The following is a 14616-nucleotide window of genomic DNA, read 5'->3' on the forward strand; positions in this document are numbered from 1 at the left end:
CCAAGGTAGCTGGCCACCAGGCGGGGCCTGGCACCCTTCACTGCCTGTCCAGCCTCACCGTTTCCTTCCCCAGGACCTGGTAGGAGCCCTAAAGGCTGTGCCCTCACACCTGTTGCTTACAGCCCTTGGCCCAGGCCCCCTGAGTCTCCACCTCCATGGCCCCTGGGAACTGGCTGGATGAGGGGCAGCTGGAGGTGGGTCAGATGAAACAGGGCTCTCCCCTGGGTAGGGGAGACGGAAGGGCCTTCACGGTGCTCCAGCCACAGCCTACAGGCTCCCCAAGGGCCCCCCAGCCAATGCCTTCACTTGGGTTTTGGGAACACGGTCCAGCCTCAGGCCTTCTGAAGTGTCCACGTGGGGCTGGGGTGGGGCGACCACCACCCCCAGCAGTGCTGTGGACTTCCAGGCACGTATCCTTGGCACCCCCCCAGATCCCCCGAGTGGGCCTCTGTCAGCAGCAACTGCACCTGACAGCACTGGGCCATCAAGAGATGGGCTTCTGTCCCCAGTCCTGCCTCCAACTCCATGCTGCCCTCCAAGAAGCTCCCCTTCCTCATTGAGCCTCGGTGTCCCTGTCTGTTCAGCAGGGAGCTGAGTCTGGTGGCAGTGCTCTGGTTAGGAGCAGACAGAGCTTGCTGGTAAATACCCCACCAGCTGTGGCTGGACTGAGTCTTCTTTTGGGTCACCCTCCTCCAGATTCCTGCTTTTAGCACAGACAGATGTGGGGCAGGACAGCCCCTGGGGGAGGCAAAAGGACTCCTTAGATGCTTGGGAACAGGGTGGGGCAGAGGGAGGGTCTTGATCCTTGTAGATCTCTAAGCCCTGTCCTGATGATAGTAGCTACTGGGCGTTATGGTCACCACCGGCTAGATTCTTGCCACGTGATGCTTGTTATTTCTAGCCCTCGCTACCGTCCAATGAGGAGAGCATGATCCCGCCCCCTGACGGGTGGGCACTGCTGTGGAGTTGTAAAGACCAAGGACACTGGAGCTGACCGCCTAGGTTTAAATCTTGGCTCCAGCTCTTACAGCTGTGTTATTTTGGGCACGTTACTTAACCTTTCTGTGCCTCTGCTTTCATCTATAAATGAGGAAAACAATTGTATCTATTTTATAAAGTTGCTGTAGGGATTACAGGAGAGAATACATATAAAGAATTTCCAAGAGTGCCTGGCACGTAGCAAGTACCCAGTAAATATTAGCTATTGTTTTTACAAAAGAGACTTCATTTCAGAGAAAGGAAATGACTTTCCCAAGGTCACTTGGCTTGTAAGTAGCTGAGCTGGGTGTGTCTGGCTACTTAACCACTAGGTCTCCCTGCCCAGGCCCTCGAAAATAAAAGAAGCTCCATTGATGGCGGTTCCTTTCCAGGACTCGGGCAACTGGGGTACTGAGCGAGAGGGGCTGAGGCCTCCAGCCCCACCCTGCCCCACCCTGCCCCACCCAAGGCTGGAGCCTGGAGGCAGACCCTTTCTTCCCACTAAGCAACTGGAAGAACTGGCCTCCAAGTCTTGCTAGGGGCTGGGAGGGCAAACAAGGGGGCATTGAGCCTGGTGGGGCCTCACAATGGCTGCTCTGTCCTGGCTGGCCGGGGGCTGGGCCCATTTCCGACAGGGACAATAGTCAAAAGGCAGTGACGCTGGCAGGGCCTGGAACCCCGGGCGGGATTTTCCAAGGCCTCAAAGCCTGCTGTTTGTCCTCACACGGAGACCCAGGAAGCCTGCCTCCCTGTCTCCCCCACCCCACCTACGCTGGGCCCCATGCCCAGAAGCCTGGCCCCCTCCCCAGCCCTGAGGTGCCACTGTGACTCAAGGGACAGAGGGGAGCTCTGCACCCCAGGGGTCTGTGCGTGATAGCCCTTCCCCGGGACCAGGGGTGGAGGAAGCTGCCCCACACCTGGGCTCTGGCCACCAGGTCTTGGTGATGGAGGAAAGTGGGGAGCTTCTGAAGGTCACGAGTGACCGTGCTGTGGTGGACCTGCGCTGACCGTGTGGCGCACTCTGAGCACCCGCGCGCTCAGCCATGGGGCAGCCCAGCTCTGTGGCTACACGGGGAAGCCTGAGAGGGTGAGCGGGAGCCTGTCGGGGGTGGGTGGCTGCTGTGTGGTAACTGGACAGTCAGCAGTGACATCCTTTTGCAGCCACGAGTCAGTTTGCCAGCCATGTCAGAGTCGCACCTTGGCAAGGGCACTGCTGGGGCACCCTCGTGTGAGAGCTAGGCCTGGGAACCTCAGGGAGTGTGACCTCAGACATCTGAATGAGCCCACCAGCCCCGGACCGAGCAGAGGCCCCAGGGCCGCTGGGCCCCCTCAGAAGATGAGGCTCAAGGGGTGAGCCTTGTCTACCTGCATCCAGCCCTGTGTGGGCCTGGCCTTGCAGCCCCTCAGCTCAGCTGGCAGCTGCTCTGTCCTCCCCAGAGCAGCCAGCGCTCAGCCCCAGGCTGTGGTCTCTGCCCAAACCTCTGCCTCCATCCCTGCTCCGGTCTCAGGCTCTCAGGCCTCTGCCCAGGCCCTTCCTCGGCCCCAGGCTGGGGGCTGTGTGGTTAAGGCCCAGGTGGCCCTCTATGGTGGGCACAGAAAGGAGTTGGTGCGAGGCAGAGGAAAGCTCCCTTACTCCCCTGCATCTCCTTCCCACACAAGCGGGAGACTTCTGAGGGCAGGCGGCACATTCCGGGGTCTCCAGCTGGACTCAGCTGGCCTGAGGCCCATGGGCCCCTGGAGGCTCGGGCCTTGGTTTCTGCCTCCTGCTGCCACTCCGGGGCCCTCACTCTGTTCATCCTCCCCACCAGCCCGGCTCCCCCTCATCTTCTGCTGGGCCCTGACCCTGCCAGGCCAGGGGTGCCACTTGAGGTCTCCTTGAGGTCTGACCCAGGCGCTGGCATGCTCCAGCCCCAACTCGGGACCATAAATCAGTCCTGGTGTGGCCGCAGGGGCTGGGAGTGGCATCTGGGACAGGGAAGGGAGTGCTGGGGGGGGGCCTGTCCTGGTACATGCTGCGTTAGCAGGGAGCGGTGCCCAGCTGCAAGCCAGGCAGGCGGGGTGCTGACTGTTGCTGCGCTCCTAGCCTGGGGAGCGTCAGAAGGAAGAGGCCCCCACCTACGGAGTCCAGCCTTGAGGTGGCTAAGCAGGAAACCTGGACCCCATCCCAGGGGCCCAGGTAGCTGGGATGCCATGAGGATAGATACAGAGATGCCCAACAAGAAACAAGGGACAGAAAGACAATCCCCCAGAGGTAGATCCAGAGGCTCCCTTACCAGGGGTAGAAAAACAGCTTTCCCCTTTTGCAAGCACAATCACAAGGAATCCTCTTTCCCAAACAATGACAGACACACTGATCTTGTGGGAAGGAAAGACAGCCCCTCACCCTTGAGGAACGGATGCACAGAAATAAAGCCCCACCCCACCCCCACTGGGCCAGGCACATGAGCCTTCCCCAGCAGGGAAGGACGATCACCGGAGTGTCAGGAGAACAGACAGCAGACATGCTACGCTGGCCTGGTCCAGGTCTCCAGGCTGCCTGATGAGGTTGGCAGGTTGGGGCTGGGAGGTGCCTCTTTCTCACGCTCTCCACCACTCTCCCGTCCGCCCAGCCATTTCCTCTGCCACGGAGGGCGGGGGCTGCGAGTGACGTCCCAGAAAGGGTGGGCGGTGGAGGAGCCCCTGCCCAGGATCCCAGAGGGCAGATGTCAGAAGGGGACAGCTGTTCCTCCTCACCCCCGTAGCCTGGCTCCACAGGAGGGTCAGCAGGCAGGGTGCTGCTATCCAGCCAGGCTGGCCACCGTCAGGAGCCCCCAGCCTGACGTCAGTCCCACTCATTGTTGTTGCTGGGGCTTGAGTCACTCCCTGTGACGCCACTGGGGTCAGCTCTGGAGCGGCTGGGGTGGCCTACAGGGTCAGTGTTGGGGCTCAGCTCTCCCCTGGGCACATGTGAGGATGAAGTGGGGCCATCTGAGGCCACACTGACCAGCAAAGCCAGCTGCCTACTCCCAAGGTCTCGGGTTGGCCTTCAAGGTCCCTCCACAGGCCTCTGCTGCAGGCATGGCACAGAGCGCCTCAGTCAGTCGCCTGCTGCCCAGCTGGCCGTGGCTCTGGGCTCTGGCTGAGAAGTTGGACCTCTCTATCCTCACCTCTCTCACCCCAGAACCCTCAGTTTCCACCCTCAGTCCTCACCAAGATCTCCCCCCCAGCTTTTTTCTGCCCCCGTGTCCAGGAAGCCTTCCCAGAATACTTCCCTGCAGCCTGCTTCTTCCTGGACCCATGCCCTCTCCTCAGGTTGCTGCCCTGACCTCTCCACAGCCGTCCTGGTTTCTCCTGGTGCCCAGTCACTTCCCAGCTTGCTGAGAGCAGGGCTTGGGACTCCTCTTCACTCTGAATGTGTCACTTTCTATTCCAGGCTACCAGCATCTCTCTGGGAGGACAGCAGTGGCCTCCATCCTGGCCCCCCCGGCCCCCACAAACTCTGCTGCCGTTTCTTTCATTCCACTTGCTCGGGTGTATCTCCTGGTCCAGCTCCTCTATAAGACTCTGACCTCCCAGAGGGCTAGAATTGTGACTTGTCCCCCTTGGTATTACAAGGTATTACATGGGCCTGGCATGTGGACAGTTACAAATGTGTGGCATGAATGAATGAATGAACAATTACATCTTGATCATTGGGGGAGGGGCACAGGATGGGAGAATTCCCTCCACACAGTCCCACTTTTTAGCCAAGACACTGTCCCACTCCCCACCCCCTCAGGGGACCACTCAGATAGGGGTGGGACCCGGGGTCTGAGCTGCAATGAGAACTGCCTTGTAAGAATTCAGTGAGGTCTGAGGAGGCAAGGGTTGGCTAGCATGTAAGATGAGAGGTGAGAGGACTCAGCCTCATCCTCAGGCAGGAAAGGCCCCATGGAGGGGATGAACTGGAGTAGGGCCTAGAGCAGGTAGAAGGACTAGTGGGAGGAGGGAAGGGGGCTGTGTGGCTTTGGCAAGTGTGATACTCAGGGTTCTCCAGAGAAACAGAACAGCACACACACACATACACACACATCTGTGGACAGAGAGATTTATTATAAGGAATTGGCTCACATTAGGCTGACAAGTCCCCAGATCTGAAGTTAGCAAGCCAGAGACCCAGCTGAGCTTATGGTGTAGTTTCAGTGTGAATGCTGCCAGCAGGCGTGAGACCCAGGAAAAGCAGGTATCTGAAGGCAGTTTGAGTCTGAAGGCATGATAATAACTGATGTCCCAGCTCTAAGGCAACCAGGCAGGAGGAGTTCCAACCTTCTTGTTCTATTAGGCCTTCAACTGACTGGACGAAGCCCACTCACACTGGGGAGAGCAATCTGCTTCACTCAGTCTACCAATTCCGATGTTAATCTCTTCAGAAACACTCTCACAATAATGTTTGACCAAATGTTTGCGCACCTTGTGTGCCACTCTAGTTGACACATAATATTAACTGTCACATCAAACCACTACGTATCACTGAGCCTCAGATATAGTATCTGTAAATTGAAGGGGGGGTGGTGTTATATCTATCTTGAAAGGTAGTTGGAAAAATCAGTATAATAGTGCCTATGAAGTACTGGCATGGTACCTGATAAGGCTCAATGACTGGTGGTAGTGATGGTGATGATGATGATGATGATCTCACGATAGTGGCAGCAAAGAGCCCTGAGATGGAGTGTGTTGGGGGTGGACAGAGGTCAGTCACTCTCCTCGCTCACTGGCAGGCTCTGGGGGTTAGGCTCTGGCTCCTCCCCCATCTCAGGGCTGGTTCCAACTCTCTGGACCCTCCTCCTTTGACTCCTCACAGACCCTTCCTCTCAATATTTTCTCCTGATCACCTCCTGGTTTTGTGCAGGCTCCAGAAGAGGTTGCTGGTCTGTAGGGCAGGCAGCTTCCTCTTTCCCCAGGCCGTGGGGATATTCTCAGGCTTCCCAGGGAAAGGCACCCACAACTGGGACAGAGGCAAGGGCTGAACAAGGGCAGAACTGTGGGGAGGAAGGAAAGGAGATAGGGAACAGATGAAGAGGAAGAAGGGTAGCCAGAGGACCCCCTCCTCTGGAGGTGGCGGTGGTATGCTGCAGCCAGGTGGTATGGGTACTCAAGAGCCGATTGTACTCCTGACCATCAAGATGTAATCATTCATTCATTCCACACTCTACATTCAGTGATGCCCTACAGCCGTGGTAGAAAATTGGCAAATCAAGGCATTTCCCTCCAGAGAGCAGGTGTTAGACATTTACCAGCTCTGCACTGGTGGGTGGAGCTATTGGAGAGCGGTAGTGCATGGAAAGGGTAGGCTGAAGAAGCCAGAAAGAGAACTTCTGTAGTAGTCAAGAGCCCTAGATTTGAACCCCAGTCTGTGCCATTTCCTGAGTGACTTTGGCAGGTTACTTAACATCTCCTAGTGTCAATTTCTTATCTATCTCACAGGATTGATTGGAATCAGTTTTACATTTGTACATATATATGGCATTTAGAATCATGCCCTTTCCATTCCACTCAACAAATGTTATACGTTATTGATTTGGGAGATAAAGTGTGTGTTTGGAAAATAAGCATCTTAATCCCCAAGTAACGACTCAGGAGTGCCTCCTGTTGGAGGTGGGTGCACGCCAGGCTCTGCAGGCATTAACAGAGCAACTGACAAACTCCCGTCTGCCCTGGGCTTGCAATCTACACGGAGAACCAAACACGATCCCGGGAAGTTATACAGAACTAAAAATGCACTCATATTCATACTACATTTTACGGGTCGCTAAGGTTTTTCACGTGAGTCATCTCTGGTGATCCTCACAACAGCTCCCTGTTTACAGAGGAGAAAATCGGAAAGGATGAGTGATGTCAAGGGTCACATGGAGAAACTATGGCAAAATTACAAGGCTTACAAGAACGGTGGTGCTGCTGTATGAGGTAACACTCAGAGATTCTGATTAAGCCCCTTTCTCCAGCATCTTTGTGTGCGTCGAGGCCAGGGATCCTGTCTATTATGCACACTAGACAAGCTCACGTTTGCCATCCACTCGGCGTCCTGCGGCACACTGGAGTGGGCTTCTCTCCAGGAACTGTCTCCAAATGGTATGCCCTTCCTCTTGTGGGGACCGCTGCCCCTTCCAGGCCTCTCAGCGCACAGCCCGGACTAAGTCTCCGTCCCAGGAGGGGGCTCGCCGCCGATGACTCCTCTCCGCCTGGGGAGGCGGCGCAGAGCCCGCCGGCCCCTCCTTCCCTCGAGACTCTATGGCGGAAGTGAGTTGTCCCGGCCGAAGCACAACAGCGTTCTCGGTTGTGGGAGCGAATGGACTCGTCCAAATGAGGGGGATACTTCTCACCACCAAATCTTAAAGTCCGAAAGATAATCAGGAAAAAAGCATAACCCAAATGACATGTCAATATGTGACTATACTTGTGTGCTAATATGAGTGTACAGACGACCTGGGCGGCTGCATTTGTGTTGGGCTGGCCGCGCTGGGCACGGCCCCCCGCCAGAGGCCGCCGGAAAAGGTAGACCCTTCCGGGCCGCGGGTGGGGGGACGCACTTCCGGGCCCGGCGTCGCCTGCTGCTGTGGCTGTCTGGCGTCCGCGGTGAGAGCGGCGACGTGGTGGGCGGGTCGCCGGCGGGGGCTTCGGGAGGTAGAGCACTGTTATAGCCGTCTGTCCTCTGCCTTGTGCAAGCGCGGGCGCTCCCTGGGGCAGCGGGAGTGAGGGCGCTCCTGGAACTCCCCAGTCCGGCTAGGCTTGGCGCGGGGCGCCGCCCCCGAGACATCCGAGGAGTCAGCTCCTCCCCTGTTACTGGACCCTGGAGGTTTCGGTGGTAGTGGCGGTGGGAGAAACGGGACCCGCGCGGGAAGTCCTTCCTGCGTCCCGCTCCAGGCTCTTGATGCTTTGTTTTTGTTTTTAGTCCGTCTCTCGTGCTTCAGCGCCCATGCAGAGATTGGAGCCTACTTGCAGAGGTCGTATCTGCGGAGGTCGTACCTGGGAGTGAGGAGGAGGAGGAGGAGGAGGAAGGTCATGATCCGAGCCTGAGTAACCTGTGCTCCAGCCTTTGCGCATAAGGTGGGAATAGTGGTGCCCTAGGCTCCAGCCTAGCTCCGAGAAGGCGTCTGTTAACTTCTGCTACTTGGGGGGACCAGAGGGATGAGACTTTCCAGGCCCTACTCTGGGGAGCTCCCCTGCTCACCGTAGGGCTGTTGAGGGGGAACAACAAGCTCATCACAGATGAGACGTGGCTGCCATGGGAAGGAGAGTGGGGTTGGTCAGGACTACCTGCCTGGAGGAGGAATCCTAGAATAGCACCGAGAATGAGAAAAGCCTGGACTTGGGGCAAAAGTGAGGACATGTATGGCATGTATGAAAGATTGTGGGGAGACACAAGAGGGAAAAGTCTGGAAGGAAGAGCTGGACCAGAGCTGGGAGTCTTTAGATAGGAAACTGCTGGAGGAAGTTAAACTAGAAGGCAGAAATGAGTAAGAGAGCCCTTCTCATCCTTGATCCAAGACTGTAGGAGAAACTAATCCAGCAACCCTTGGAAGGACCTGGAATTCCTTCCAAAGGTTAGGACTAACTGAGCAGTTACTTTGTACTAGGTACTAGGAATTGAGTTTAGAGTGACGGGCAGAATGTAGTCCCTTTCCTCAAGAAGCTGTTTGTCTAGCAAGAGAGATAAGAATAAAACCTGATAGGACAAGTAGACCTGAGCTGGTTGCCAGGCGAGAGGCAGAGCCAGCGCCAGCCTGATTTCTCAGCAGTCCACAGATTGCTGCTGTGTGCCTTGTGCTGAGCACCAGGGTTTAAGAGGGGCAGAGGCAAACTGAAATATACTTAGATGAGGACCCCAAGGAGATAAGATGTGATGTGGAGCAGGCATGTTTATGGGCACTGGGAACCTTTACTCTGTAGAAGAAGTGAGGGGTGACAGAAGAGCTGCCTCTAAATAATTAAAGGTCTCTAGTGGAAAAGGGGTGAAACCTATTCTGTGTGGCTTGATCTCAAAACTAAAACCAGGGGTTTGAAGTGCTAAGAGGCAGATTCCTTTAGTAGAAGGAATAACTGAATAGAACTGTCCCAAGATGAAATGGTCTGCTGTGAGAGGTAGTGAGTTCCCTGTTAGGGAATGTTTGCCAGTTGAACGCTCAGCTAAGAAATTTGACTCTTCCCTCTCCCTCTGGGCTCGTATTTGGCCACTTACTAAGTTCTGGTTCTCAAGTCCCTCCTTTCCACTCCCTCCAACAGTGTGGTATAGCATTGCATCATCTCTTGACCATAACAGCGTAATAATGAATTATGGCAGGTCATACTTAGTGAATGTTTACTACTTGTCAGATACTGCTTTAAGTGTTTTATGGATGGTAACTCATTCATTCCTTGAGATAGTTGTTCCAAGGTAGCTATTATTATCTTTTTTTATATATGGGGAAACTGAGGCACATGGGTGTTAAGCAGCTTGCCCGAGATCACCCAGGGAGCAAGTGGCAGAGCTGGGGCTCCAATCCAGGCTGTCCGGCTTTCAAGTCATTGTTTTTAGCCACTATTCTACTGTGTTTTACATGTGTTATCTTAATTAATCCTCACTACCATCCCAATTTACAGATGAGAAAACTGAGGTTCAGAGAGGTTGAGTGATTTGCTTAAGGTCACAGAGCAAGCTGTAGGAGAGTTGGGATTCAAACCCAGCACTGTTGGATGTGAAAACTCTCACACTGTGCACTTCACTCCTGCATACCTAATTATGCTGCTTCTGTAACTGCCACTATTATAATGGCCTCTAACTCATTTCCCTGCCCAGTCTTTCTGCCTTAAATTCACAAGTTTTTACTCTGGAGTCTGTGGACGGCTCTGGAAGTATGTGAGATTTGATGTGTATATGCGTGTGTCAGTCAGGTTTTAAAGCCCAGCCTTCATTGCTTCATTGACTTTTCAGAGCAATTTGTGTGACTCCAAAATAGTTTAGAGCCATTTTTGCCCTTTAGCCAGAGGTAGCTTTCTGATGCACAGGTTTGGTCTTGGCACAGTCATGCATTGACTTCAGTGCCCTCAGGACAGAGTCCAAATGCCTTAACCTGGTCATTCAAGGCCCCAGGAAATCAGATTCTAATCTTTCTTTTCTTTTTACCCCTACCTTGTACTGTCACCATTGCGATAATGTTTACTTGTCTGTTTCTGTTTTATCCTATCCGTTTCTCAAGGGCAGGGGCTATCCTTGCCTTTGAATGGCCAGTGCCTGACAGGTGTTGCGTAATGAGCACTTGCTGTACACTGCACTGAATGCCATAAATGGACTCCTGGCCTTGGTTGGTTGTTTGGGCTGGTAACTTTGAAGCTCTTGCTCTTTCTGATGCTGAGAGTTTGTTATTCTCTGATAGTATGTGCTGCCAAAGTGTAGAGAAGGGCCAGCGGAGGCAGAAGCCAAGCTGAGCCTAGAAGGAAGCAAACAGGTAACATTGCACATCATTCAGAGGGTGTCATCATTCTGACCTGGGCTCTTCTTGCAGGGTGACCCCTGGGTGGGGTGAAGCTCCCCTGTCTGTATCCTTGTACCCCACCCTAGTGTGGGCCGCTGGCTGCAGGATGAACTGTCGCTCAGAGGTGCTGGAGGTGTCAGTGGAGGGGCGTCAGGTGGAGGAGGCCATGCTGGCTGTGCTGCACACGGTGCTCCTGCACCGGAGCACAGGCAAGTTCCACTATAAGAAGGAGGGCACGTACTCCATCGGCACCGTGGGCACCCAGGATGTCGACTGTGACTTCATCGACTTCACCTATGTGCGAGTCTCTTCTGAGGAACTGGACCGTGCCCTGCGCAAGGTTGTCGGGGAATTCAAGGTAGGGGTGTGGCACAGCAGATGGCAGGTGGGCCTCGAATGCCCCTCCAAATCCACCCTGGCTTGCGGGTGGAGCAGGTTACTCTTCCCGAGTGTGTGGGTCAGGTTCTTTTGAGTTCTAAGGAACAGGCGTGTTGAGAGCTCCTCTCGGGGAGAAGGGCTTGTGTGTCTGTGTGGAGGTTGGTGGTGGCGGGGTCACTCATGAAAATATCTGAGGAAGAAGGGGGAGCCCAAGCCCTTGCGGCGTGGTGCTCAGGTCTTCTTGGGAGATCAGTTGCTCCTTTGGTCTTGACCACAGCTCTGGCTCCACGGTTCTCTCTACTGCCACCTTCTATCTCTGCTGCTGCTTCCACTTTTTTTTTTTTCGCCAGTTGGCCTTTCCCACAGGAAACTCCCGCAGAGGGAGGATTGCTTGGCTCAAGATAGAATGTCCTTTAGGCAGTGTGGCATGTGTTTGTGTATGTGTGGGCATGGAGAAACGTGGAAGGGACACACCAGCCTGCTGATGTTGGTCACTTCAGGTGGTGGGAATGGCAGCGTGGTTTTAATATTGTCTTCATTCAGAGTCACGGTGTTTCACCATTTCAATAAGTGGGTATTTTTCAATTTTAAAGTAACAAAGGGAATTTTTCTTTTTTTAAGGCACCCGCTCAGGTCAGAGCAAGAGGGCTATGTGTCTGACTTTCATTCCACAAATGTTTGCACCCTCCACTGTACCAGGTGCTCTGTGCTCATTGCAGGGGCTGCCCAGTGTCAGGTGGAGCCCTCTCCCAGGCCACAGCACTCAGAAAGCCACCCTCAGGCTCAAAAAGGGCAAGTTCATAAGAGGTGTTTCCTAGTCAGCCTTCAAAAGAGACAGTGGCATTTAGCTCTCTGTCCTCCGATGTCTGTGAGAGGTAGCTAGAGCAGAGTGGTTAAGTGTGTGGACTCTGGAGCCAGGCTTTACCACTTCACAAGTGTGTGATATTGGGCAAGTGACTCCACTTGTCTGGGCATCAGTTTCTCTGTATGTAAAATTGGAATGATAATTGTACCTTCTTCATACGGTGTATGTATTGCAAGGACTAAATGAGTCAAATGTGTCCAGTGTTTGGAACAGAGCCTGGCACACAGTAAGCATTGCAGAAGGGTTGGCCATTTGAGGTCACGTGACCTGGTTTGTTCACAAAGGAGAGACTGTTTCCTGATGGGCAGTTCAATATTTGAGAGAGGCATCCTTACCCCTGGGTTGGCACTGACTCAGAGGGAGAGGTGCTTCAGGGTCCCAGCTGCCCTCAGAGGAGGAGTATGGGGCCACCTATGCCCCTGGGTGGGAAGGGCAGAATCACTGGACTAGATGGTCTCACTTGCTTCTCAGAGGAGAAGAGGGAGAAGCAGCCAGGTCTGTCCTTCGACTTCCCTTCCCCATTCTGTTCCTTGGTTTCCCTCTTTCTAAGCAAGGATCACTAGGCTTTACAGTCTCCTCTTCTTGCTCTTTTAAAAGAGACTGAATTTGGGTCATCATAAAGTGAATGAAGTAGGACAGTGTTTAATTGGTGGCAGAGAAGGCAAATAGGGTTTACCTGGAAGGAGGAGATGTGGGCAAGGGGGTGATTTTGGAGAACATTTGAAAGGATTGGAGCTAGGGGGTGAGTTGTGGAAGGAGAAGGCCCTTCATGTAAAGTTGAAATCAGACAGTCTGGATTCAAACCCTGGTGCGGCGTTCACAGGCATGGCATTGTTGAGAGGAGCCAGTGGGGTTGTGTGTAAAGTTCCTGGCACAGAACAAGTGTCCACAGGTCGGTAGTTATTCTTATGGCATCAATTCTTAACAAAGCTGGAGGAGTTGGGCTTGGAGACAGATTTTGTTGGTTTGCTCCAACTGTTCAGTTTCAGGCTGGCAGTTTGCTGTGTTACTTCACACAAGTCCTTTACTCTCTGGGCCATCCCTAAAGGGTTAATGGAGCTGAGAGTCATTCTTGGGCATAGGAAGCAGGCCCTCAAGGGGCTTGAACTCTTCAGAGGCATCGGCTTGCTCACCTCTTACTCCTTGTTCCCCAGGATGCGCTGCGCAATTCTGGTGGTGATGGGCTGGGCCAGATGTCCTTGGAGTTCTACCAGAAGAAGAAGTCTCGCTGGCCTTTTTCAGATGAGTGCATCCCATGGGAAGTGTGGACAGTCAAGGTGCACGTGGTAGCCCTGGCCACAGAGCAGGAGCGGCAGATCTGCCGGGAGAAGGTGGGTGAGAAACTCTGCGAGAAGATCATCAACATTGTGGAGGTGATGAACCGGCATGAGTACCTGCCCAAGATGCCCACCCAGTCGGAGGTGGATAACGTGTTTGACACAGGCTTGCGGGATGTGCAGCCCTACCTCTACAAGATCTCCTTCCAAATCACTGATGCCCTGGGCACCTCGGTCACCACCACCATGCGCAGGCTGATCAAAGACACCCTTGCCCTCTAGGCCTTGCTGGAGCCATGGGAGCTCTTCGGTGGCTCCCAGACCTTGACTTCTGTGGATTGTACTGTTAGGCCCTTGGGGCTCTGGAGCTGGTCCTTGGTGAGACTTGGAAGGGACAGCGCCTGGTTTCCTTGGTTTGCGGTTGCCACTCTTTGGTCATCCCCTTAACCTTTATTGACGGTCAAGTCCTGCCTACACTGTCTCTCCACACCCCTTGTGGGGTCCACCTTCCTTCTCCACTGTACAGAAGAGCCACCACTGAGATGGTGAATAAAGTTGAGAATGTGAGTTTGGGTTGAGCCATCTCTCCTTTGGCTTGTGTTCAGTCTGGAAACGTTAACATGTTCTGGTATCCCCATGAAGACACATGTGTGTGTTGAGGGTATTGTTCTAAGGTGAGGGGAATGGATGGACGAGATTTAAGATAGATTAAAACTGACAGATTTTGCACTTTGTTGGACATTCACATAAGCAGGTGTTACCCACCCAGATATGACCATGGCCAGTCCATGAATGAGGGCAGGGGATGAGGGTCTGTTGCTTTTGGATGTGACTGAGTTATCTCTACTCCCTTCCTAAGGAAGCTATGACATCCCTGGCCTTTATATTATCAGGTCTTGTTTCATGTTGGCCCCAAAGAGTACCTTCTCTGTCTTCACAGAACACACACAGGCCCCCATGTGCACCAGAAAGGTCATTTGATGTGGGGTCTCTCTCTGGAGAGAGATTGGCCAGCTCGAGACTGGCATCTGGTGACACTTCTTCCAGGTTGGGCTGGTCCTCACTTGGTTGTTAGGACATAGCTTTAGTAACTCGTACTCCTTTTTACACAAGCATACTCAAATGTTTGTTGTGTGCTATGTTTTTGTTGATTTTTTCCATATTTTATAATGTGTTTTGGTTATGTTTGGGGCAGTTCTAACCAGACTACATGGTGTGTAGGGAGGGGTGCTGAGGGAGAAATGGGGGTGGAGGGTCTTGCCCAGGGTCCTCGAGCAGGGTAGGTAGCCAGGATGGCCAGGAAGTGTTTTCATGTTTTTTCCATTCCAAGCCACCCTTGGCCATGTGATATTCCATGACAGGTTTTGTGATGTCCCACTTGATCTCTGGGGCATCAGAGAGTTGAGGATTCAGGAGGGGGATTGTAGATGGGGAAGGCCCATTCCCAGCAAACCCTTGGTAGCATGTGACCCCCACCTGGCTTGCTGCAGTCTAGGGAGTCTTCCTATTTTCTTCCCAGCTGGCCGTCAGCTAATCTCATCCCTTCTGAGGGATTGACTGGTATAGGGATTGGTTGGCAGTGAATTTATTTTTAAAAAGAGCACTCAAGGTTTGCTATAGCATTTTTCAGGATACCTGGGCAGGAGGGTCT

At 53.7% G+C, this 14616-nt stretch overlaps 1 protein-coding gene across 3 annotated transcripts; it reads left to right on the top strand.

Annotated features, from left to right (window-relative positions):
* Positions 1–7550: 7550 nt before the first annotated feature.
* Positions 7551–13543, top strand: ATG101 (autophagy related 101). 3 transcript variants are annotated; one of them, XM_012653775.1, is made up of 4 exons: positions 7551–7569; positions 7886–8040; positions 10476–10803; positions 12843–13543. In XM_012653775.1, the coding sequence occupies exons 3-4, from the start codon at positions 10552–10554 to the stop codon at positions 13245–13247; spliced, it is 657 nt and encodes a 218-aa protein (XP_012509229.1). In that variant the 5' UTR covers positions 7551–7569; positions 7886–8040; positions 10476–10551; the 3' UTR covers positions 13248–13543. The 3 variants fall into 3 exon arrangements, with proteins under 3 accessions (XP_012509229.1, XP_012509221.1, XP_012509215.1); XM_012653767.1 differs by lacking the exon at positions 7551–7569 and adding an exon at positions 7627–7789; XM_012653761.1 differs by lacking the exon at positions 7551–7569 and having other exon boundaries at positions 7835–8040.
* Positions 13544–14616: the final 1073 nt, after the last annotated feature.

This window comes from Propithecus coquereli, unplaced genomic scaffold (genome assembly GCF_000956105.1).
Source record: "Propithecus coquereli isolate 6110/MARCELLA unplaced genomic scaffold, Pcoq_1.0 Scaffold111, whole genome shotgun sequence".
NCBI classification, from domain to species: domain Eukaryota; kingdom Metazoa; phylum Chordata; class Mammalia; order Primates; family Indriidae; genus Propithecus; species Propithecus coquereli.

Bases quoted from the DNA above. Each gene is read 5' to 3' on its own strand.
- ATG101 (XM_012653775.1), top strand. From the start codon at position 10,552: ATGAACTGTCGCTCAGAGGTGCTGGAGGTGTCAGTGGAGGGGCGTCAG. The intron at 10,804-12,842 runs GTAGGGGTGTGG...CTTGTTCCCCAG, and splicing joins AGGTTGTCGGGGAATTCAAG to GATGCGCTGCGCAATTCTGG.